Below are 26,369 nucleotides of genomic sequence, written 5' to 3'. Positions count from 1 at the left end.
AAATTGACAATAAATTATCTTTTGAATTGCAGGTTAATGCAGTGTGCAGTAAGGCGCATCAAAGAATGCACCTGTGAAAACTTAGGAATTACAACGTAGATGGTGTCTTCATGAAAATGTTCTACAGTTGCTTTGTGGAGTCTGTGTTAACCTTTTCCTTCCTGTGTTGGCTCAACTTATTGAACCTTAAGAATCGCAACCGTCTTTGTAATATTGTCAAGGAATGTGGTAAAATTACGGGAACTCAGTGTACGGACATCATGGACCTTTTTAAAACAAGGATTGTGTCAAAAGCCAGGAAAATTATGGTGGATTCGGCACACCCTCTGCACTCACAATTTAAGTTTCTGCCCTTGGGCAGACGCCTGGCAGAACCAACAGACTAAAAAACTCTTATTCCCACAGCCATTGCTCTCCTAAATAACACCTAAGGACTCACTGTTGCACTTAAGTCTACACTGACTTGCACCTTATTTTTCTTGGTTTTTGTTTTGTATATTTATTCTGCTGTGTTTTTATGAACTTGTATGATGTGGTTTTATGAATGCAATTTTTACTGCAATTTTTGATTATGTTCATATCTCTGTAGCTGGAAGTTGGTTTTGCATCATTTACATCATCCCCCTGCTTGACCTTGGACACCATGGCACCCAAGACAGTTTTTTTTTTTCTGAGCAAGCTAGATAATTACTGTATATATAGAGATGTAACCGGAGCACATAAAATACACTCAACAGATTTCAAACGCTTTAGAGAAGCGTTACCATTCACTGTATATGCAGCCATGTTGACTGTGACATCATATTGTGCTTTTTTGTATCCAAATGAAGTTGTAGCGCTCGTGGGGGTATTGTGTTCTCAGTGGGGTTGATCTTGAAAAATCAAACTCAGAATAGCTATTTTGGAGAAGTGTTTAAAGATGCCTACTGTTAAACATGAATCAAACCCAAACATCAGTTTTTTGTTGGTCACATGACCTTTGAGCTTGGTCATAACTGTTGAATTCAATATACACTCACCAGCCACTTTATTAGGTACACCTTGCTAGTACCAGGTTGGACATCCTTTTGCCTTCTGAAGTGCCTTAATTCTTCATGGTATAGATTCAACAAGGTGCTGGAAACATTCCTCAGAGATATTGGTCCATATTGACATGTTGGCATCACGCAGACGTCCACTCAACCAAGCTACCCATTCTCCTCTGACCTCTGAAAATCCCAGTAGATCAGCAGTTTCTGAAATAACTGCTAACCAACAACCATGCCATGTTCAAAGCCACTTAACCCCTTCTAAGCCTGTATATGATGCACAGAGTGTTTCTTTCTCTTTTTGCTCTGTATGCACCACTCTGCATTTAATCATTAGTGATTGATCTCTGCTCTTTTCCACAGCATGTCTTTTTCCTGATTCTCTCCCCTCAGCCCCAACCAGTCCCAGCAGAAGACTGCCCCTCCCTGAGCCTGGTTCTGCTGGAGGTTTCTTCCTGTTAAAAGGGAGCTTTTCCTTCCCACTGTCGCCAAGTGCTTGCTCACAGGAGGTCGTTTTGACCGTTGGGGTTTTTCTGTAATTACTGTATGGCTTTTGCCTTACAATATAAAGCGCCTTGGGGCAACTGTTTGTTGTGATTTGGCGCTATATAAATAAAATTGATTTGATTTTTTGATTATATCCAATCGATGGGAAATTTCACTTTTTATTTGTGAGATACTGACAAGCCAAAATGAGGTGGGTGGTGGGGGGTTAAATCCCCTTTCTTCCCCATTTGATGCTCGATTTGAACTTCAGCAAGTCATCTTCACCACGTCTAGATGTCGAAATGCAGTGAGTTGCTGCCATGCGACTGGCTGATTAGCTATATATGCTAACAAGCAACTGAACAGGTGTACCTAATAAAGTGAGTGACTTACTGGCTTTGTATCCGAGGGCTCTCTTCAAGATGGTGACCTTTCCTCTCCTCAAATACTGCCTTTGATCTCCTGCCCCACTTCTCAAGTTTGAGTAGGAGAAGCAGTGAGAGTTCTTTTTCTTCTCCCCACTGGACCAATTTACAATGATGCAGTTTCACTGGATTCTTTTAGCCCATTGATGGTGTTGTTGCTGGGGTCCAGGATCAGAACTATCTGGTGGATGACACCGCTGATCTGGTGGATGACCCAGCTGAGTACTGCTACAGAGGAGATGTCTCCCCACAGCACTGGGAGAAGCTGCACCATTTTCTTCATACGCCCTGGTGCCTAGGCGCTTTGTGGAGGTTTTAGCTGGGGTTTGTTTCTTTTGAAACATCCTCATACCAAGATCTCTCCTGGCAAACCCCTTCACAGTGGGACCGAGGACACTCGAGGCTTGTGTCCAGTAGGAACTCCAACCCACCTCCTTGTTTGTACCTTGAACCTTTGCCTTGGTGTTGTTAATCCCACTTTGCTTGGTGGGAACAACAATTGTGTTTCTGGAGGCAGTTCCAGAAAGCGTTGAAGGTACACTCACTTTACCTAGTAAAGTGAGTGTAGCTTAAACATGTTGGAAAAGTCTGTCAATGTTAAAGTGGTTTTAACATCAGACAGGCTTGATCTCAGGGGAGGTGATGGTCTAGTGGTTGGGCTTGAGAGCAGAGCATCCTCAGTTCAAATCCCAGCCTGACCGGAAAATCACTAAGGGCCCTTGGGCAAGGTCCTTAATCCCCTATTGCTCCCAGTGTGTAGTGGGCACCTTGTATGGCAGCGCCCTGACATGGAGGTGAATGTGAGGTATTATTGTAAAGCACTTTGAGCGTCTGATGCAAATGGAAAAGTGCTATATAAATGCAGTCCATTTACCATTTATGTCATGTCAAGGCTACACAGAATCACTGAATTACAAATAATTAATTACCATGAATCGGTGTCAAACAAAACACAGGTGTTTTTCTCACTTCTTCATGTTTTATGTATTTTTGTAATAATCAGAGAGGACAATCATGGTTCCACCTAGTCCCTCGAGACAAAAAAAAAAAAAAAAAACTATGATGCCGCCACTGGGGAGAAAACTTTGCAGACTTTGTGTCACATCCATAAGAAAACACAAATGTGACGGCAACTCCTCCTCTGCAGTCAATATTACATCATATGACTCTCAAATATGCAACCCTGCAACTTTATTCCTGCTAAGTGATCTCTTTTTATCCTTTTCCCCCCATCTCCATCTCCTGTTTTTCCTCTTTACACCTGTTTGAAAGCAAACGCACCCCTTTGAGACAAGTGAGAACACAGAAAGCCTTTTATCTGTTTATTCTCTCACTCTGTCACTTACTGCCTTCTTATCTTATCCCACCACACTTTTCCGTGCTATCTATTCATCTACATGCCATGTCCAATTTATGACATGGTGCACGTTTGTGACCAAGTTCTATTTAAAATAACATTAGATGTGTACTCACACTGACCTTAAAGGAGGCAGTTCACGCAGTAATCTCACAGACACGCAGAGAAAGAGGCCTGCAGACTCCGGTGGTATAGAACTGTGCCAAAACACCACACAGCTGTCTTATCCTGACATTAACAATTTCACAAACTTTACCCTCTGCCACAGTGAAAACATCAGTTCAGGAAAGCACCCTGCAGGTTCCAACGATATTTCCAGTGAAAGGAGGAGAAAACACGCGTTCTTTGAACTGGAATTGATTTGACATTTCTGAAGCCTCCATCACTCGCTGTAATTTCAGGGTTATTTTGATCCTCATGCAGTTTCACAGTCTTTCAGTGTTTTATTGTAGAATAATTATACATAATTCTGATAATGGTTTTGCATGTAGGAGCAAAAAGTTTTAAGAAATTTTTAAACGGTCAACACTCCTGTTAAAAGCCATAGTAGAGAACTTGTGAATCAGTTCCTGTGTCCACACAAGGACATCACTGCTGAGCAAAGACAAAACCTGCAAACAGGGTCTCAAAAGGAATCACAAGCCAATCTACTTTACGGCACTAATCCCTAAAACTATTAACAATCACTGGTGGCCTTGGTGGCCACCAGACCTCGGCTTTGGAAGTGAAAGAAACTGTAAAACAGACTAATTCCTGGCTAATTTCCATCATGCATGTGATGACAAGATAATTTCCTGCAACAAGCCCAGTAAGTCCAGGCCACATACATGTACGAGGTCTGTCCAAAAAGTAACGGACCTTTTTATTTTTTTCAAAAACTATATGGATTTGAATCACGTGTGATTGCATCAGCCAAGCTTGAACCCTCGTGCGCATGCGTGAGTTTTTTCACGCCTGTCGGTTGCGTCATTCGCCTGTGGGCAGGCTTTGAGTGAGCACTGGTCCACCCCCCTCGTCGGATTTTCATTGTCAGGGAAATGGCAGAGCGACTGCCGCTTTGCTCCATGAAATTTTTTTCAGAAACTGTTAGAGACAGGCAGTTGAAAAGTTCAAAAGATTCAGACGGCTTTTGGTGAAGATTCTGTCGGCGTCACACAGATTAAGGAGTGTTAAAACCTTTTTAAAGACGGCCCACAGCGGCGGAGAGCGCGCGGCGCACCGAGCGGCCATCGACAGGCTGGAACGACCAGATCATTTCCAAACTGAACGCTGTGTTGATCCGGGACATTGTGTGACTACCACAGAAATGGCAAGAGAGCTGGACATAGCACTTTTGCAGCACATTCCACTGTTACAGGAGATTTTGTAATGAAAGACGTGCGGAGGATTTCGCGCGTCGGCACGGAGCCGCTCATGGCGCGCAACAAAAAAAAAACACCTCCGTGTTGGAAACCATTCGGAAGATTCAGATGGCTTTCGATGGCTTTTCAGTTGAGTGAGTATCCGAGAAATTGTGTAACAGCTGGGCATGCCACAACATGTCCTGTGAGACTTCCAACACGGAGGTGTTTTTTTTGTTGCGCATCATGAGCAGCTCCGTGCCGACGCGCGAAATCCTCCGCACGTCTTTCATTACAAAATCTCCTGTAACAGTGGAATGTGCCGCAAAAGTGCTATGTCTAGCTCTCTTGTCATTTCTGTGGTAGTCACACAATGTCCCGGATCAACACAGCTTTCACTTTGGAAATGATCTGGTTGTTTCAGCAGGGTTTCAGCCTGTCGATCGGCGCTCGGAGTGCGTTGCGCTCTCAGACGCTGTGGCCGGTATTTAAACCGGCTGGAGCACTCCTTAATCTGTGTAATCCCCATAAAATCATTCCTGAAAGCCATCTCAATTTTCCAAATGGTGTCCACCTGGAGGTCTCTCACAGTTTCTGGAAAAATTTGATGCAGCAAAGCTCCAAATCATTCAGACATTTTATTCGCAACAAAAATCCGACAAGAGGGGTGGACCACTGCTCACTCAAAGCCTGCTCACAGGCGAATGACGCAACCGACAGGCGTGAAAAAAACTCGCATGCGCACAAAGGTTCAAGCTTGGCTGATGCAATCACACGTGATTCAAATCCATATAGTTTTTGAAAAAAATAATAAGGTCGGTTACTTTTTGGACAGACCTCGTATATTGTATATTACATCAGCAAAACAAACCTGCTTTTTCTATTGATTTGGTGCTTCGAAGTCTGAGGTGTACAGGGTGAAGAAAAGAGGTTTGTCTATCTTCCAGTTGTCAGTCAGAAACCAAGTGCCAAAAACCAATGACAAATTGTGTATAGCAAAGATAATCAATGTTCTGTGAAAATTATCTGAAAAAGAATTCAGAAACCAAAAAACTTGGAAACAAAAAAAATCTGACAACACCACAACCACTGATGCCAGTAATGTGTTACTTAATAACATGTTACTCTAATATGACTGCTTTTTTCAGTAATGAGTAATCTAAGGTATTAATCTTTCCAAATCAGTAATCAGATTTAAGTTACTTCTCTAAGTCACTGTGCATTACTATTATTTTTGTGTTGTGGGTCAAACTGTCCACTTCGCCCACTTTCAGCGAGCTGCAGTTTTTCAGTTGTTGTGCAGCAGCTCTGAGTTGAAAAACAGTTGTTTCTCAAAGCACGGTGACGCTCAGAGCTATGGTTTTACAAATCATTTTTATGCTTTTTTTTCTTTAAAACTCTGTGGCACTGTGTCTCCTCGCTAAAACAGCTGATCCGCGATGTGTTATAAATATTAACGCTTCTTTCCACTCAAATGCACTTGAAGTCTCTTTCTGAGGAAGACATGACATAAAAATGCTGATAAAACTTTACCTTTTCCATGCGGGAAGGGGGCTGGATGCGACTCCCCCCACAACAGCCCTAGATTAAAGGAACACTTTTGAAGACATTTTTTCATTATATTACTACTACTAATATTACTTATAATAATAATAATAATAATAATAATTTCAACAGCTAAAATGTTTAGAAAGAATTTAATAGTTACATTTATAAACAATGTTAGTTAGAAATTGTAAGTTTTACCATTACAAAGCTGTCAACAGTTAAATATGAGGTAAAGAAAGATGTATTTATTTAACTTTTTATAAAACAAGTATTTATGTTCATTGAAGTCAAGAAAGTGCGACTACAAAGTGAATATTGGCAAAACGGGTTATCATTTTCATGTTGAGGTGGCGGGGGGTGTTGACAGCAGCTGCTGAAAGTAACTAATAATCTAACTTAGTTACTTTTAAAACTGAGTAATGAGTAAAGTAACTAAGTTACTTTTTCAAGGAGTAATCAGTAATCAGTAATTGGATTACTTTTTCAAAGTAACTGTGGCAACGCTGCAAACAATATACAGCTGTAGTGTAGACTTTTAGCTTTTAACTCAAAGGATTTAATTCAAATATTGTATAAAGTATTTATGAATTACAGCCATTTTATACATATTGTCCATTTTTATTTGTTGAACCCCTTGAACTAAAGGAAAAAAAAAAAATCAATATTACAAGCACATTTTTGTAGAAACACAATTTTTTTTTTTTTTAAATTGTGTCGCTTGTGAAATATTTATGTCTGGACCTGACTGTAACTATCAAATGGCTGACTTTGCATGGAGGAATGAAACAATACCTTATATGCACTGACTTTCAGTAAAGTACATGCAGTATACTTTAGTTTGAATTTCACTTTTATGATGCATGCCCATAATTCTATCACCTGAACGTGCCTTCTGTTTCTAAAATTGTGATTTACTTGACATCTTTATCTTTGGAGAATACTGGCTCAAAGCAAACACTGACCACTGTATTTGGTGAATGAAGTCCTTTGTCTTGTGTCTCCTCTTGTCTCGTCAGCTTGTCCAGTGGGTTACTTCAAGTCGGTTTCAGGTTCTGTCCCTTGTACAGTTTGTCCATCCAACAGCAGAACCAGCCAGGAAGGTTCCCGTGTGTGTGAATGTCGCAGCAGCTTTTACCGAGCAGCCAACGATGCCAACTCATCTGCATGCACAAGTGAGCTTTGTTTCTTTGTTTGGATCCACATAATAGAACATTTAATAGTATTGGAAGGAAATATTCAATATAGTACTTTTTCAGTTTAATTACATTTTCTTTTATACAGCATCAGATTAAAACATAATTACCCTATGAGCAATCACATTAGAGACAGTGGTAAAGAAAACCTCCCTCAGGTGTTTCTTTTAATTATAGGAAGAAACCTTATTGGAAGAAACCACTGAGACCAGACTCAGTGGGATGACATCTGCTGTGGGCCACACTAAGAAAATGAAATAAAAGCACCACGAAAAATTTTTGTTCTTCAATAACAGGTGTTTTGATTACTTTTCAAGCAGAAAGTTTGACCACATTACACCCATTTTGGTGTGTCTGTTTGAGGTGCAGCCCCATCCAGAGATGGGCGTGGTGCACTGAAAAAAGAGAATGTTTGAACCAACTTAAAAAAAAAAGTGTTACAATTTGTAAAGACCTGAATGAATTAAGTTGTTTGAACTTATGTTTGAAAGTTAAATCAACTCTAACTTACAAACTTAAGTTCAAACAACTTAATTCATTCAGGTTTTTACAAATTGTAACACTTTTTTAAGTTGGTTCAAACATTCTTTTTTCAGTGCGTCTGCTTTGGAAACCCTCCTGTCCTGTGCACAGTAACATTTTCTTTATATTGTTGTGTAAATTGTTTTGTAATTTCTGTCAGTAGCATGGCCCAAGCAGAGGGTCACCCCTTTGAGTCTGGTCTGCTTGAGGTTTCTTCCTCAGAGGGAGTTTTTCCTTACCACTGTCGCCTGTGTGCTTGATCTTGGGGTTGGTAAGGTTAGACCTTACTTGTGTGAAGCGCCTTGAGGCACATTCGTTGTGATTTGGTGCTATATAAATGAAAATGAATTGAAATTAAAAAAAATTCAGTCGTGATGCTAAATTTCAAAATTTTCAGGTTAAAACTTTCACATTTTCTGTTAGACATACAGTGGGGAAAATAAGTATTTAACCCCCTGTCAGTTTTGCAGGTTTTCCCACTAAAAAAGAATGGAGAGGTCTGTAATTTTTATCGTAGGTACACTTCAACTGTGAGAGACAGAATCTAAAAAAAAATCCTGTAACTCACACTGTATGATTTTTAAATAATTAATTTGCATTTTATTGCATAAAATAAGTATTTGACCCCCTAGAAAAAACAGAGCTTAAGAATTGGTACAGAAACATTTGTCTGCAATTACAGAGGTCACACGTTTCCTGTAGTTCTTGACCACGTTTTCACACACTGCAGCAGAGATTTTGGTCCACTTCTCCAAATCTTTCAGGTTTGGAGTTTCAACTCCCTCCAAAGATTTTCTATTGAGTTCAGGTCTGGAGACTGGCCAGACCACTCCAGGACCTTGAAATGCTTGTTACGGAGCCCATCCTTAGTTGCCCTGGCTGTGTGTTTGGGGTCACTGTCATGCTGGAAGACCCAGCCATGACCCATCTTCAATGCTCTTACTGAGGGAAGGAGGTTGTTTGCCAAAATCTCACAATACATGACCCCATTCATCCTCCCTTCAATACGGTGCAGTCGTCCTGTCCCCTTTGCAGAAGAGCACCCCCAGAGTATGATGTTTCCACCCCCATGCTTCACAGTTGGGATGGTTTTCTTGGGGTTGTTCTCACCCTCTAAACATGGTAAGTGGAGTTGATTCCAAAAAGCTCTATTTTGGTCTCATCTGACCACATGACCTTCTCCCATGCCTCCTCTGGATCATCCAGATGGTCACTGGTGAACTTCAAACGGGCCTGGACATGTGCTGGCTTGAGCAGGGGGACCTTGCTGCCCTGCAGGATTTTAAACCATGACAGCATCATGTGTTACTAATGTAATCTTTGTGACTGTGGTCCTGGCTCTCTTCAGGTCATTGACCAGGTCCTCCTGTGTAGTTCTGAGCTTTCTCAGAATCATCCTTACCCTACAAAGTGAGATCTTGCATGGAATCCCAGACCGAGAGAGATTGACAGTCATCTTGTGTTTCTTCCACTTTCTAATAAATAATCATAACAGTTGTTGTCTTCTACCAAGGTGCTTGCCTGTTGTCCTGTAGTCCATCCCAGCCTTGTGCAGGTCTACAGTTTTGTCCCTGGTGTCCTTAGACAGCTCTGTGGTCTTGGCTATGGTGAGCAGGTTGGAGTGTGATTGATTGAGTGTCTGAACAGGTGTCTTTTATACAGGTCACAAGTTCAAACAGGTGCAATTAATACAGGTAAAGAGTGCAGAATAAGAGGGCTTCTTAAAGAAAAAATAACAGGTCTGTGAGAGCCAGAATTCTTGCTGGTTGGTAGGGGGTCAAATACTTATTTTATGTAATAAAATGCAAATTAATTATTTTAAAAAATCATACAATGTGATTTTCTGGATTTTTTTTTTTTTTTTTTTTTTTTTAGATTCTGTCTCTCACAGTTGAAGTGTACCTACGATAAATATTACAGAACTCTCCATTCTTTGTAGGTGGGAAAACCTGCAAAACTGACAGGGGGTCAAATACTTATTTTCCCCACTGTAAGATTCATAAGCTAGTACAAAATTACAAAAAGTGAAATCCTATTGAAAAGGTTTGAAGAAAATATGAAAGCTGGCTCCTTTTTTAAATGTAGAAACACAAATGCATTTATATTGCAGACGTCATCTAGTGATGTGCCCGGTCGATTAGTGGTTAGCACTGTTGCCTCACAGCAAGAAAGTCATGGGCCAGAAGGGCCCCTGTGGCCTTTCTGTGTGGAGTTTGCATGTTCTCCCCGTGTTTATGTGGGTTCCCTCTGGTTCCCTCCCACATCCAAAGACATGCAGGTTAGGTTGGATTGGTAGGTGTGCATATGTTGAGTTATTCCCTACATTATTGTGTATATTTTATGTATGTTGTATATTTAGCATGTTTGGTGGCCAAGTGGTTAGTGCGCTTGGTTTCAGTGTGGAAACTTCCTGGTTCAAACCCCACCCCTCCCATATTTTTCCATATAGTGTGGAGTTGTGTCAGGGATATGCAAATCCAGCTTGGATCTGCTGTGGGAACCCCCAGTAAAAACAAAGGGGCTTACTATGTATATTTAGTACATAGTCTTTTTAAGATGTTTGGATATTGAGGTATTTAACAATTAGGCATTTTTTAGATTTTAGTTTCCAATCTATAAATAGCTGACACCGTCTTGCTGACAAACTTTATGTTCTTTCTATTACACCCACTTGGTTAAACGTCTTCTCCAGCATGTTCATCTCTGAAACATTTTTTCCAGATGCTTCCGTCCCGTCTTCAGTGTACTGATTATCCATGTGTATTTCTGTCTCTGTCCAGCTCCCCCATCGGCCCCAGTCTCTCTGACATGGGAGTACGAGAGCGGAGATGGAGGCGTGTCCTTAAGGTGGCGCCCCCCAGTGGACTTGGGGGGCAGAAGTGAAGTATGGTACGGGGTGGTGTGTCGCATCTGCCCCTCAGCCACCTTCAGTAACCCAGCGTCATGCTCCTGGTGTGGGGAAGGCGTCGCTTTCAGCCCGGCCCAAACCAGCCTAAAACAAACCAGAGTCACACTCAACAACCTGCTGACCAGAGTCACTTATCTCATACAGGTACTCCAACAGCTAACATCAATTCCCCATCCAGTGTATTTTTATAGTGTTTGAGTGCTGTTTTATATGTCTGTGTTTATGTGGCGGCAGCTTTAACTGACGTTTGATGTACGGTGAAACATTTCCTGAGGCCACAGAAGGTCCCCTGTGATCTATCATTCTCTGAGCTGCACGTCAACAAACACACAATAACATGTATTATTTATCCAGGCTTAACCCAGTAAATCACTGCTTCTTTCTTATTAATGTCATGATATATCCCGATGCTTTCTCACCACCACCCCCGCCAACAACAACAAAAAAGCTTTGTGTGCCGTTTCTTTTTATTGACAGGTGCAAGCCATGAATGAGGTGTCAGCTCTGAGTCCTTTCCCGCCTCAATACGCAAGCATCAATTTCACAACAAGCCAGTCAGGTGAGTGTGAGACAGATGAAGAAGACGAGATGAAAGACAGGAGACGCTCAGATGCTGTTTGTGTAAAAAACTGTGCTCTCTCTCTCACTTTTCTGTCTCTCTCTTTGTGCTCCTGCTCTCTGGACAGGAGGTTGCTCGAGGTTACAATATCCTGTCAGCTCCAATTATAGTCAATGTGAAAGGAGAAATGAACAAATGAGGAAGAGAGGAAGACAAAGAGGCAGAGAGAAAGGGAGGTGAAGGTAGACTAGTGTATGAAAGAAAGGACAGCAGGGCATTGTGTGGTCCACAAGGATAATGGATGAATTTTATCTATCAATTAAAAGAACTGAATGGTAGAAATGTCTTTCAGTGATGCAGCAGGCAGCAACTACGTCCTGGACAGAGCTTATAAACACAACTCCACAGGCTTTACAATATCATCAGCAGCTTCTGTAACGCTGCCCCCATGTGGTCATTTTCACAACCAGTATTCAGTTGTGCATGGGACGAAGTGGTGGACAAATGCACGGTAATCTGATATTGTCACAGCCCCTTGACCTCAAATTTTGTCTCCCACAGTTCCCAGTACAGTTCCCATGATGCACCAGCTGAGCCGTTCCCCAGACTCCATCACTCTCTCATGGCCTCAACCTGACAGGCCCAACGGCGACATTCTGGAATACCAGCTGAGATACTATGATAAGGTGAGTAGTAACACCTATACGTACAAACACATGTATTTTCCAAAGGAATGTGCGCAAAAAGTTACCAAAATGTACTTCTGCTGTTCCGGTGTCCCTCAGGGTTCAGACATGGACACTGCCGTGACAGTGTACAGTGAGACCAACACAGTGACCGTCGACACGCTGATCCCTGGATCCATCTACGCATTCCAGATCAGAGCTCGAAATGAGCGAGGCTACGGCCCATATAGCAACACCATCTATTTCACCACGCTGCATCTGGGTACTCCTTTAATAGCACTAAAACAACAAACAGAATCAATTAATATAGAAATAAACCTGAAAATTGTTATCAGTGATGCAGGCATCTATGCTAGTAGCCATGTTCTTACAGATTCTATTTTTGTATAACTCATGCCAAACTATAAGAAAAACTCGACTTAACATATGAATCATTTTATTATTGCATGATTATTTGCATCTTTTTTTGAGTAAATGCTTCAGGAGAGCATTAGCATGGCTAAAACATTTCAGCTTCTGGGGGCCGCGCCTTTTTAAGCATTTTTTATTTGCCTCTCACAGTCCTGGAAGCTCCTCACCATCTAACCATGTCATTTAGGTCCTTCAGACTTTTTTCAATGAAATGGTTCTAGGGAGCATGAGCATGGCTAATACCTTTCAGCTTCTGGGGAGGGGGCGGACCCTCCCCCCAAGACTCCCTGACTTTTTAAGCATTTTTCTTTTTTTGCCTTTCAGCTGAGCGGCACTTCGCTCGTATTATCACGGGATTAAAAAAAATTAGCTCACATATTGAATGAATGAATGAGTTCATTTGGCACACAATTCAACAACAAAAACAAAAACAAAAAACTCATAACAAAGCAACATTACAAAGGTCCTGTGTGGCCGAAAGGGTGAGGGCAGAAGCAAAGCTTATAAATACCCACCCCTTATACTAAAAAATAAGAAATATATACACACAAACAAAATTTCATAAATACATATCTACACAATCACACACACATACATACATACATACATACACTCAACAAAAATATAAACGCAACACTTTTGGTTTTGCTCCCATTTTGTATAAGATGAACTCAAAGATCTAAAACTTTTTCCACATACACAATATCACCATTTCCCTCAAATATTGTTCACAAACCAGTCTAAATCTGTAATAGTGAGCACTTCTCCTTTGCTGAGATAATCCATCCCACCTCACAGGTGTGCCTTATCAAGATGCTGATTAGACACCATGATTAGTGCACAGGTGTGCCTTAGACTGCCCACAATAAAAGGCCACTCTGAAAGGTGCAGTTTTGTTTTATTGGGGGGGATACCAGTCAGTATCTGGTGTGACCACCATTTGCCTCATGCAGTGCAACACATCTCCTTCGCATAGAGTTGACCAGGTTGTCAATTGTGGCCTGTGGAATGTTGGTCCACTCCTCTTCAATGGCTGTGCGAAGTTGCTGGATATTGGCAGGAACTGGTACACGCTGTCGTATACGCCAGTCCAGAGCATCCCAAACATGCTCAATGGGTGACATGTCCGGTGAGTATGCCAGCCATGCAAGAACTGGGACATTTTCAGCTTCTAAGAATTGTGTACAGATCCTTGCAACATGGGGCCGTGCATTATCCTGCTGCATCATGAGGTGATGTTCTTGGATGTTGGCACAACAATGGACCTCAGGATCTCGTCACGGTATCTCTGTGCATTCAAAATGCAATCAATAAAATGCACCTGTGTTCTTCATCCATAACAGACGCCTGCCCGTACCATAACCCCACCGCCACCATGGGCCACTCGATCCACAACATTGACATCAGAAAGCTGCTCACCCACACGACGCCACACACGCTGTCTGCCATCTGCCCTAAACAGTGTGAACCGGGATTCATCCGTGAAGAGAACACCTCTCCAACGTGCCAAATGCCAGCGAATGTGAGCATTTGCCCACTCAAGTCGGTTACGACGACAAACTGGAGTCAGGTCGAGACCCCGATGAGGACGACGAGCATGCAGATGAGCTTCCCTGAGACGGTTTCTGACAGTTTGTGCAGAAATTCTTTGGTTATGCAAACCGATTGTTTCAGCAGCTGTCCGAGTGGCTGGTCTCAGACGATCTTGGAGGTGAACATGCTGGATGTGGAGGTCCTGGGCTGGTGTGGTTACACGTGGTCTGCGGTTGTGAGGCTGGTTGGATGTACTGCCAAATTCTCTGAAACGCCTTTGGAGACGGCTTATGGTAGAGAAATGAACATTCAATACACGAGCAACAGCTCTGGTTGACATTCCTGCTGTCAGCATGCCAATTGCACGCTCCCTCAAATCTTGTGACATCTGTGGCATTGTGCTGTGTGATAAAACTGCACCTTTCAGAGTGGCCTTTTATTGTGGGCAGTCTAAGGCACACCTGTGCACTAATCATGGTGTCTAATCAGCATCTTGATATGGCACACCTGTGAGGTGGGATGGATTATCTCAGCAAAGGAGAAGTGCTCACTATCACAGATTTAGACTGGTTTGTGAACAATATTTGAGGGAAATGGTGATATTGTGTATGTGGAAAAAGTTTTAGATCTTTGAGTTCATCTCATACAAAATGGGAGCAAAACCAAAAGTGTTGCGTTTATATTTTTGTTGAGTATATATATATATATATATATATATATATATATATATATATATATATATATATATATATATATATATATACATACACACACACACACACACACATACATACACAGATATATACATGTATACATGGAGAAATGTGGCAGGGGTGGGATTTGAACCCAGAACCTTCCGAACTGAAACCAAGCACATTAACCACTTGGCCACCTCCCCTGATGACAATACCAAAAAGAAAAAATGTGCAAAGTTGTGCAAAAATGTGCAACTTCTTTACTTTTGTTTCAACTGATTTTGTGTTGACATGCCACTAAAAAAGGGGGTAGGGGGAGAGGCATGAAACACAACTTTTATTATAACCCTGGGATGCCTAAAACCTTTGCACAGTCCTCTATATATGGCAACTGCTGTTGTCTTCTTCCATATCTCCTCCCTCAGTTTTGTAATTACAATCCATTTTTTCTTAGTGTAGCTAGATCTGCTGATGATCTCGGTCCTTGGGACTGTTTGGTGGTGCTGGTGGGTGTGTGAAGGGGAATACACTATACTTGTACATACAAGTCATACAGATCTAAACTGAGCTCCTGTGTAACACAACTGTAGAAATATAACATAATCTACAACAATGCCAATAAAATAAACAACAAAGAGCAAGATTTGGTGTCCTTGCTGTGTATCTTTTCTGGACAAGACATATCTGCCGTTTGCCAGGAAGTATTACCAAACTGATTCAGTCTCAAACTTGGCACGTATGTCACAGTCACACCCACCAACAGATTACCTGCAGCAGACAACCAGATTTGTAATTGTCCAAGAATAAGATTTCCAAATTTGCCTTCATAAATCCCTCAGGGGTGCAGGAGATCTGGTTCGAGCCCATCATCTAGGACAGGGGTGGGCAACGAGGGCCAAGACACTGCAGGTTTTCCTTGCAACCAATAACCTCAGCAGGTGGGTTGCTGATGAGCTTCTCCCTTGAACATAAACACCTGATCGTCAATGAAATCAGCTGCTGAGACACCTGATCATGAATGAAATCACCTGCTGAGGTGATTGGTTGAAAGGAAAACCTGCAGTGTCTTGGCCCTTCATGGCACATGATTGCCCACCCCTGATCTAGGAGATTTATGGATGTGGTACATGGTGAGGGAGGACATGCAGATGGTTGTCATGACAGAGAAAGGATCTGCTGATGACCTGCTAGGGTACCTCAAAAAGGAGCAGTGGAAAGAAGAGGACGATGAAGACAACCTTATTTCATAAAAAAATTGCAAAAAAAAAAAAAAAAAAAAAATCCCAATCTCACAATGTTGACAATGTTGAAATCTGATTAAAATAAGACTGAATAGCTGACACTTGTTCACAGCTGATGTTTTTTCCATAGAAGAGCATTCGCAGCAGATCCAGCACCAGCTGCCTCTCCTGGTTGGGTCTGTCATGGGCGGTGCAGCTTTTCTCCTGGTCATAGCAGCGATTGTGGTTGTGGTGGTATTTCGCAGGTAGGTCTTTTCTATGCACATAATCACATGCCATGATGTAAGATTTTGTTTATGTGCAAATTCTCACATGCCTTTTTCATGGCAGTAAGAGGAGGGAGAGTCCATACAGCGACAGGCTGCAGAGGTACATCAGTAACCGAGGTGAGAGTGAGTATTTCTAAATCTACGTACCTTATGGTGATACTTACTATGTTTAGAAAGACAATCTCAAACTAAAGTATCCAGGGGCCCCTGTTGAGGGACTGGAATCAGAATAGCACAAAAAATACAAACATGGATTAATTTTCTTTTTTATCTTCAGGCGGAGTCAAGTATTATGTAGATCCATCCACGTACGAAGACCCCAGTGAGGCGGTCAAAGAGTTTGCCCGTGAGATAGATCCCACTCACCTAAAGATTGAGGAAGTCATTGGTGCAGGTACACCTGGTGATCTTATTTATTCTTAAACTGTGCTGAAATTATTTCCAACAATTCTGTGTTAACAGTTGTGTTATGACACGTCCTCTTGACCTCAGCTCAGTTTGGGGAGGTTTCTCGTGGCTGTTACCGCCCGCTGGGTCGACGGGAGGTGCTGGTAGCTGTGAAGACACTACGCTGGGGAGCATCTGACAGAGAGAGGGGGATGTTCCTCAGTGAAGCAGGCGTTCTGGGCCAGTTCGACCATCCCAATGTCCTGAAGCTAGAGGGCGTGATCACTCGCAGCCTCCCTGAGAGGATCATCACTGAGTTCATGGAGAATGGGCCTCTGGATGCCTTCCTCAGGGTGAGGCAACATGCTGTCCATTTTTCATCTGTTGTTTCATTCCATTTTGAACCAATATTCTTTCCTTCTACTCTGTGCACTTCTTCTCCTCCTGCAACCATCAGGAAAATGAAGGCCAGTTTAGTGTTCTCCAACTAGTCGGAATGCTCAGGGGAGTCGGTGCAGGGATGTGTTACCTCTCAGAGAGAAACTTTGTCCACCGGGATCTGGCCGCCAGGAATGTGCTGGTCAACTCCAACCTGGTCTGTAAAGTGTCTGACTTTGGTCTTTCACGACTTATGAGGGGCCTGGACCACAACATACCGACGTACACCGCCTCACTGGTACGTGCACAGAAATGTTGAATTATCCTGCTTTGTGGTTCAACCTTCTTCATAATGCCTAATTGTTCATGTGTCTTCCTGCATCAGGGAAGTAAGATTCCTGTCAGATGGACAGCGCCGGAGGCCTTTCAGCATCGCAAGTTCAGCTCAGCTAGTGATGTGTGGAGCTTCGGCATACTGATGTGGGAAGTAATGTCATACGGAGAGCGCCCATATTGGGACATGAGCAATAAGGAAGTGAGTATGCTGGAAAGTATAACCTGAGAGGAGGACATCCTTTTCAGTCCTCACCTGTAGTAATACATTTTAACTGTTGCACCCTAAAGGGCTCAGTATTTGTGCAATAAATTAAAGATGTGAAGAAACAATGGAAATTTTTTACTGTATTCTTTGTTAATTTTATGTCCACTGGACTTCAGTTGAGTGACCTCCAGAGCAGGTCACTCAAGGATGGGATAGGAGTTGGGCTACTAATGGTCCGGACCTAGGTCTGATCCCCAAACACACTACACACCTGTTGCTTTTGACAAGACACTTCATCTGCATTATCCCAGTCCATCCAGCTGTAAATGGGTACCAGCCTTGGCCGGGGAAATAACCTGTGATGGGATGAATTGGCATTGTGTGCAGGGGGAGATGCTCAAAGTGTTTTACATTGATGCTTCACATTTACTTCCCCAGCAAAGGCTGGTACCCATTTACAGCTGGTGGACTGAGACAGGGCAGATTAAGTGTCTTGTGCAAGGACAGACAGGTAGTATGAGTTTACTGACGCTGTGCAATACCAAACAGCACAAATAAGGTTCAAAGCAACAAATAATCTATTACCGGGGAATATTCAACAACTGTTCAAAAATCATGAAGGGGATTACAATCTAAGGAGAAAATGTAACTTTAAACAACCAAGATTTCGTACAACCAGACAGGGGCGTCGGACTGGGGGGGTAAAGGGTACTATGTACCCAGGGCCCAGAGCATGGGGGGTGCCCACAAAAAACTGGCATTAAATACATTTTTGTGTTGCATGTTATTAATGTCCATACAATTCATGTTGTAAAAGAATATAATTAGAATTAATGTATAAATGTTGCAAAAACATAATTCTGCTCTAACAATAATATTGAAAGATCTCTGAGGGCCCTTCCACCCCTGCACAGTTGTACAATGGTTTAGTCCAGGCGCACAGGCGACACTAACACAGAACATAACATAGAACATAGAACAGAACATAACAGTGGGGGGGGGGGGCCTATGTGAAAAAATAGTAGTGCTATGTGACTAAAAAGATTAATCCAGGTTTTGAGTATATTTCTTATTGTTACATGGGAAACAAGGTACCAGTGGATTCAGTAGATTCTCACAAATCCAACAAGACCAAGCATTCATGATATGCACACTCTTAAGGCTAGGACATTGGGCTATTGGTAAAAAAAAAAAAAGTAGAAAAGGGGGTGTTCACAGTAATAGTAGTGTGGCATTCAGTCAGTGAGTTCGTCAATTTTGTGGAACGAACAGGTGTGAATCAGGTGTCCCCTATTTAAGGATGAAGCCAGCACCTGTTGAACATGCTTTTCTCTTTGAAAGCCTGAGGAAAATGGGACATTCAAGACATTGTTCAGAAGAACAGCGTAGTTTGATTAAAAAGTTGATTGGAGAGGGGAAAACCTATACGCAGGTGCAAAAAAATTATAGGCTGTTCATCTACAATGATCTCCAATGCTTTAAAATGGACAAAAAAAACCACAGACGCGTGGAAGAAAATGGAAAACAACCATCAAAATGGATAGAAGAATTGATCAGCTCCAGGATTGCTGATTGATCAGCTCCAGGATGATCAAAGACAGTCTGGAGTTACCTGTAAGTGCTGTGACAGTTAGAAGACACCTGTGTGAAGCTAATTTATTTGCAAGAATCCCCTGCAAAGTCCCTCTGTTAAATAAAAGACATGTGCAGAAGAGGTTACAATTTGCCAAAGAATACATCAACTGGCCTAAAGAGAAATTGAGGAATATTTTGTGGACTGATGAGAGTAAAATTGTTCTTTTTGGGTCCAAGGGCCGCAGACAGTTTGTGAGACGACCCCCAAACTCTGAATTCAAGCCACAGTTCACAGTGAAGACAGTGAAGCATGGTGGTGCAAGCATCATGATATGGGCATGTTTCTCCTACTATGGTGTTGGGCCTATATATCGCATACCAGGTATCATGGATCAGTTTGGATATGTCAAAATACTTGAAGAGGTCATGTTGCCTTATGCTGAAGAGGACATGCCCTTGAAATGGGTGTTTAAACAAGACAATGACCCAAAGCACACTAGTAACCGAGCAAAATCTTGGTTCCAAACCAACAAAATTAATGCCTCGCAAATGTGAAGAAATCATGAAAAACTGTGGTTATACAACTAAATAGTAGTTTAGTGATTCACAGGATTGCTAAAAAAGCAGTTTGAACATAATAGTTTTGAGTTTGTAGCGTCAACAGCAGATGCTACTATTATTGTGAACACCCCCTTTTCTTTTTTTTTTCTTTTTTTACTAATAGCCCGATTTCATAGCCTTAAGAGTGTACATATCATGAATGCTTGGTCTTGTTGGATTTGTGAGACTCTACTGAATCTACTGGTACCTTGTTTCCCATGTAACAATAAGAAATATACTCAAAACCTGGATTAATCTTTTTAGTCACATAGCACTACTATTATTCTGAACACTACTGTATATGTACAACTAAATAAACATAAGGTAAAATAAAATGTGGACCAAGTAAAATGTAAAACAAGAATTATATACAACTGTGGAATCATATTGCATGGGAATATTGCACATGGTTTACAGATATTGCACAAGAAACTTGAAAGGTGCAGATTAGAGTGATTTGTTATTGTTCAGTGCAGTGATCACTCTGGGGAGAAAGCTGTCCCTGAGTCTGTTTGTCTAGTTTTGATTGACCTATACCTTCGGCCGGAGGGTAGCAGGTCAAACAGGTGGTTGCTGGGGTGGGATGTGTCTTTATTGATGCTGGCAGCTCTGCTGAGGTAGCGAGAGCTGGCAGTGTCTTCCAAGCTGGGTAGAGAGCAGCCTGTGATCCCCTGGGCCGTTTTGATCACCCTCTGCAGCGCTCTCGTGTCTGCTGCTGAGCACCCCCCCATTCCACGGTGTGATGCAGTACATCAGGATGCTCTCAATGGTGGCTGTGTAGAACACCACCAGCAGCTTTTCCTCCAGATTGTTTTATATATAGCGCAGCTAATAAACATTACAAAATGACATGAGGAAAAATGACGAGAAATAACCCAGAATGACTTATAAAACAGCAAAATAGAACAAGAGTCAAAACGTGACCTGTGGTATCCAGGAATAAGCACCAACCCAATGGGTCTTAGGGCCTACAGTATGTAATACTGCAGTTAATATTAAGACATTTATTTAGCCCTTCCACCCCCACCCCCCACCCACTGTAATACATACTTTTAAATGGTTGCAAAATGCCAGGTCTCTTCAGTTTGTACGTTTTTCTCTTTGTCACTTTTACATGCCCTCAGTGGTCTGCGACCTTTTATACAAGGCAATTACAAAAACTCCTCATACCATCTGCTCTGCTCCTTTCTGACCCTGCAAACCCTCTCTCTCTCCCCCTCCAGGTGATGAAAGCAGTAGCAGAGCAGTATCGTCTCCCAGCTCCACAAAACTGCCCCCCAGCCCTGCATGCTCTGATGCTTCAATGCTGGCAGGCTGACCGAGTGGATCGTCTAGGGTTCGAGTCACTCTTGTCCTCCTTGGATCGACTAATCAGGCATCCTGCCTCCCTCAAATCAGAGCCAACCCAGTGAGGCAGTCATTCCTGCTTTCAGACATGTTGGTGCATGATAATCGTCTCATTTTTTATATTTCCCCACTTAACAGAAGCTGCTCCCAGCCGCTGCTCAGCCCCACCCCCACAGATTTATCGTTGGTGGCGACAGTCAGCGATTGGCTGAAGGCACTGAGGATGGAGAGATATCAGGATGACTTTGAACGGGCACACCTGGACACATTAGATCGGGTCAGCAGGCTCACATTAGAGTGAGTATAACTTGGTGTTAATGTCCTGAGTGGATTTTCATGTTTTATCCGAAAACTCCACTCATCCCAGCCGCTTCACACTCAACTGCACCAGAGGTCATGTTCTAAAGCATCTGACATACATACATACATCATTTGCAAAACACAGTTCTACAACTCTGAGACTGCACTGGACTTTCAGGCATCCTTTGGATCCCACACAAAAAAACTCTACACACAGAATTTCTAAAAAGGACACCTGCATTCACTGACCAGATGATTAATATTCTGATACATCACATCTCACCTTATCTTAGCTCATCTTATGTTAAAACATGCAAACCTGGTGTTAGAGAATACGCATACAAGAAGCTGGAGTGTTACATTAAAAGTCTACTCTCTATTTCAGCGATGTCCAGAGTCTTGGGGTGAACTTGATCGGGCACCAGAGGAAAATCGTGAGTGCAGCCCAGAAGCTCAGAGCCTATCTGATGCAGGGCCAGGTGGAGGTGTGAAAACCACAAACATCTAGTGCCACTGATTTCTATGGTTCTACTAGTAGTGTCTGAAGCACATTTTATGCCAAAACAAAACAAGAAGGTGCTTTTGTTTAAGGACAAAAGTCCAACACTAAACTCAGAAGGAGTGAAAAGGGTGAACTTTTCCCACCGGCGACAGAAGAGAGAGAGACACTGTGAGAGCTGCTGCCCAGGTCGAAGAGAGGTTCATGACTTCCAGAAGAGGTGGAGGAAAATTTCCTCCATGTTTTTCCACTTCATTCCACTGTACTTCTACTTTCCTACAACCACTCCGACCTCTCAATCTCTTTTTTCTAAATCCTCATTTTGTGTCCCTCACTAAAATGTTATTTATGCACCCTCAGTGACAACTGTGAAGAAATTTTTTTGTATAGTAACTGAGGAGGTGTCTCCTCACAAAGAATTGCGTGAAGACAATCAAAGCCTTTTTTGGTACTTGTTTCTTCCTCTCTGCTCCAACTGCCATATACTGAAAACTTTTGTAAAAAAAAAAAAAAAGTTTCTTTCTTAGATTCCTGGTGGCTTGCTTCAGAAAGTTTTACCATTTATTTTTTCTAGAAAAACTGAACACTGTTCCATCAAAATATCATCAACGCAGAGGCCAAAATTACAGTAATGCCACAGTCAGGGCTACTAGACAACAGTCAGGGCTACTAGACAACAGTAAGCGTGGCTCGACAACAGTCAGGGGTACTAGACAACAGTCAGGGCTACTAGACAACAGTCAGTGCGACTCAACAGTCAGGGCGACTAGACAACAGTAAGCACAGCTCGACAACAGTCAGGGGTATTCGACAACAGTCAGTGGTATTCGACAACAGTCAGTGTGACTCGACAACAGTCAGTGCGACTCGACAACAGTCAGTGCTACTAGACAACAGTCAGTGCTACTAGACAACAGTCAGTGTGACTCGACAACAGTCAGTGTGACTCGACAACAGTCAGGGGTATTCAACAACAGTCAGTACTACTAGACAACCGTCAGGGCTACTAGACAACAGTCAGGGGTATTCGACAACAGTCAGGGCTACTAGACAACAGTCAGGGGTATTCGACAACAGTCAGTGTTACTAGACAACAGTCAGGGGTATTCGACAACAGTCAGGGGTATTCGACAACAGTCAGGGGTATTCGACAACAGTCAGTGTTACTAGACAACAGTCAGTGTTACTAGACAACAGTCAGGGCTACTTGAGAACAGTCAGCACTACTAGACAACAGTCAGCACTACTAGACAACAGTCAGCACTACTAGACAACAGTTAGTACTACTTGAGAACAGTCAGTGTTACTAGACAACAGTCCGTGCTACTAGAGAACAGTCAGGGCTACTAGACAACAGTCAGGGCTACTAGACAACAGTCAGGGCTACTAGACAACAGTCAGGGCTACTAGACAACAGTCAGGGTTACTACACAACAGTCAGGGTTACTACACAACAGTCAGGGTTACTACACAACAGTCAGGGTTACTACACAACAGTCAGGGTTACTAGGAAACAGCCACTGTAGCGAAACTGGGAACATTTAACTATTGTTCAGGTACGTCACAAAACTCTATGGTGTTTTCCTCTTTGAGAAATTATGTTTGATGGGTTTTTTAGTTTTGTTGTTTTCAAACATTTGTTTTGGTGTCTCACTATAGGGAACGGTCCTCAACATTATCCTCAGAAGAACGTCCAACTTTTTGGACCCCTGTTTATCAAGTGTTCATATGCACAGATTGATGCTGAAACCATGCAGAGGAACATTTTATGCAAATTATGGAATTTACAAACTTGTAGTTATACTTATAAATGTGTATAAATAAGCACACAGCTTCGACCATGCTTACCTACAGGATTTAGTGGTAGAACAGGGAAACTGCCGTCACAGTGTGAAAAATCATCCACATACATTCTTTGTATCATTGAATTCATAAGTACACATTTAGTAGCCTCACTGGTGTCAAAACCTACAAAAAACTCAGTGGTGGTATATCTTAACTGGCAGTATGAGAGTCTGCATATCCCCATAGAAAGACACCAAAATGACCATTTAATAGAGAACGTCAGCAGGTTACCTATTCTGTAACCCCATTCTGTGGTAAGGGGAGTGAGATGTCTCACCAGATCAGTGTCTTTGCATGAAGTGAGAAAGAGGTGCACTTATCTTCCATGAAGATAAGTGCACCTCCATTTCCATTTTGCCTGCCCTTTCTACAGAGGGGTGTTACTCCGCTTTGACATGAGCATTGTGACTGCCAGTAATGATATACAGACTTCTGCTCATCATTCTTGAAGCGTTCTCTACAGTGAGACATTCCGCTCATATTATCAGAGGTAGATGGTTACAAAATAAGTAACCTTAAGTTTTGGTGGACATATCCATCATCTCAGTGCAGAATGCTTGTATGACTCACTCTCACTTCTCAGCTGTTATGTTACAAATTTCACCTCAGCTGCAAACACGAGAATCTCTGTGATGAAGACGCCACATTTGTACAGAGCTCACATATCACCTCTTTGATTGACTGTGAGAGTTGGACATTGAGCCGTTAACAGTGTGGTGAATGTGTGAAACAGGTAAGATGGACACGATCTGATCTGACTTTCACTTGAAGGAAGGAGGCGTAATGGTTTTGTGTGTCTGTAAAATTTGTGTGCTGTGTTAATATGTACATCAGGTATACACTGTATAAAATGCTGTGTGTGCGTGTGTGCGTCAGCCTTCACACATTACTTTACTGGTATGAGTGTTTACTGCTATTCTGTAATTGTGCAAATTTGTAAAATAAATGATTAGATTTTTATTTAAAATCATTGTATGTGTTTATTTTACTTGGCAACAAAAAAAAACTAAAAAATAACAATAATAATCTGTAGTAATCAATCGCTGTGATTTTTACCTGTTCCTGTCCATCACAATATTGCAGTTTGAGAAAATGATAATGAAATTGTAATGGAATGAGTGAGTACAGCTAAATTGTATGATAATTCCGACAAAAGGATCGGGCTGTGCCATCACGAAACGGCTGAACTGTTGTTCCTACATTTTAAAATGTCACTCTTCTCAAGCAGCAGATCACAACTAGTTAAGGGCCTGTCCATACAGAGATGAGTTCAGGTGTATCTGTGAAAGTTTTTTATTGTATCAGCATTTCATCCACATGGAACAGCTGTTTTCTGAGCCCAAAAATGATACTTGTTGAAAATGGAGTGGATAAATGTCACAACACTGCCTTTGTGTTTTCATGTGCACAATCAATACACAACTTTTGTGAAATGATGATCATAGCCACACCTCTCTACCATCATGTGGAAAAGCTTTCTCTGCCGGGTGTCTCGGATACTGTGCCGACAATGTGTCCATTACATCAGCACATTTGGATTGTGACTCGAAATCAGAAGTTCAAGTTTGTCGTTGGACCACACCAATGTCTCAGCTTTTGCTCTTGGTTTAGCATCTGTGTTGACTGTGTTCTTGGTATTCTGCTTCTTCTTCTTCTTGTATACAGCATAACCATCCTTCAATTTAATTCCATTCAAAAAAAAAAAGTTCACATTCTAAGGGTCTGAAATCCATGAGGGCATCCAAAATGGCCTCTGTTTAGCAATAATGTAATACGAGTATATTTTCAAATACACAAGATAATATGTATATGTCACGGAAATAAATGAGCGAAGCTCTTCAGCATCTCACCATGTCATTTAGGTCCTTCAGACTGTTTTCAGTAAATGCTTCTGGAGAGCATTAGCATGGCTAAAAATCTTCAGCTTCTGGGAGGCTTTGCTCCCCCAGACCCCCAACTACGGTCCTCTTAACCCCCTGCCACTTTAAGCATTTTCTTTATTTGCATTTATTTGCATTCTCACATGCCTGGAAAAAGTCTTCACTATCTCATTTACGTCCGTCACACTTTATTTTCAGTATATATGCTGGAAGCATATGCATGGCAAAAATCTTCTGCCCCAAACTACAGCCCTCTTAATCACCGCCATTTTAAGCATCACCTTTATTTACATGGAAAAGTGTCCTCACCATGTAATTTAGGTCCTTCAAACTTTTTTTTCAGTAAATGCTTCTGAGGAGCATATGCATGGCTAACAATCTAACCCTAACACCCCCCCCCCCCCCCCCCCCGCCGCCGCCAACTACGCCCCTCTTAACTCCCTTCCACTTTAAGCATTTTTTACATTGATGTAAATTCAGATTGTAACTTTTCAGCTACTTCACAGTAGAGCTGCACAATATGGCCAAATCAGCTGAACTTTCAGGTCTTCCTTTAAAGAAAAACCTCCTCTACACCACTCCATCAGGAAGCTGTATTTTATATTTTTAATTAAATTCATACCATGTTGTAGAGACTTGATATCAATTTGACTTTAAGGAAGATCATTTTAGAGATTAGAAAGCAGCTGTTTACTCACCAATATAACTAGGAGTCTGTGGTTCAGATGATGTGTTCAAATTCAAAACTGACCCAAACATTTTTCTTCTTCTGCTAAGGTGGATTAGAACTTTTTTGTGGAACACAGCACCAGCTAC

General features: G+C 42.0%; 1 protein-coding gene across 2 annotated transcripts in view; it reads left to right on the top strand.

Annotated features, from left to right (window-relative positions):
* The window catches only part of ephb6 (eph receptor B6), a 105,322-nt gene extending 82,028 nt beyond the window's left edge, over positions 1-23,294 (top strand). Inside the window, exons 6-19 of one of the 2 annotated variants that reach the window (XM_034174570.1) lie at positions 7,201-7,356; positions 10,680-10,951; positions 11,285-11,366; positions 11,928-12,052; positions 12,152-12,314; positions 16,063-16,177; positions 16,263-16,324; positions 16,479-16,595; positions 16,694-16,941; positions 17,046-17,264; positions 17,352-17,501; positions 20,906-21,090; positions 21,168-21,326; positions 21,715-23,294. In XM_034174570.1, coding sequence (XP_034030461.1) covers positions 7,201-7,356; positions 10,680-10,951; positions 11,285-11,366; positions 11,928-12,052; positions 12,152-12,314; positions 16,063-16,177; positions 16,263-16,324; positions 16,479-16,595; positions 16,694-16,941; positions 17,046-17,264; positions 17,352-17,501; positions 20,906-21,090; positions 21,168-21,326; positions 21,715-21,820 — 2,159 coding nt within the window. In that variant the 3' untranslated portion in view covers positions 21,821-23,294. The remainder of the gene's footprint in view (positions 1-7,200; positions 7,357-10,679; positions 10,952-11,284; positions 11,367-11,927; positions 12,053-12,151; positions 12,315-16,062; positions 16,178-16,262; positions 16,325-16,478; positions 16,596-16,693; positions 16,942-17,045; positions 17,265-17,351; positions 17,502-20,905; positions 21,091-21,167; positions 21,327-21,714) is intronic. The other variant, XM_034174571.1, reaches the window with a different exon arrangement.
* The last annotated feature ends 3,075 nt before the right edge of the window (positions 23,295-26,369 follow it).

The sequence above is a fragment of the Thalassophryne amazonica genome, chromosome 7 (genome assembly GCF_902500255.1).
Source record: "Thalassophryne amazonica chromosome 7, fThaAma1.1, whole genome shotgun sequence".
In the NCBI taxonomy this organism is placed as follows: Eukaryota; Metazoa; Chordata; class Actinopteri; order Batrachoidiformes; family Batrachoididae; genus Thalassophryne; species Thalassophryne amazonica.
The sequence above is the reverse complement of the archived record's forward strand: the minus strand, read 5'-3'. Positions and strand labels throughout refer to the sequence as shown.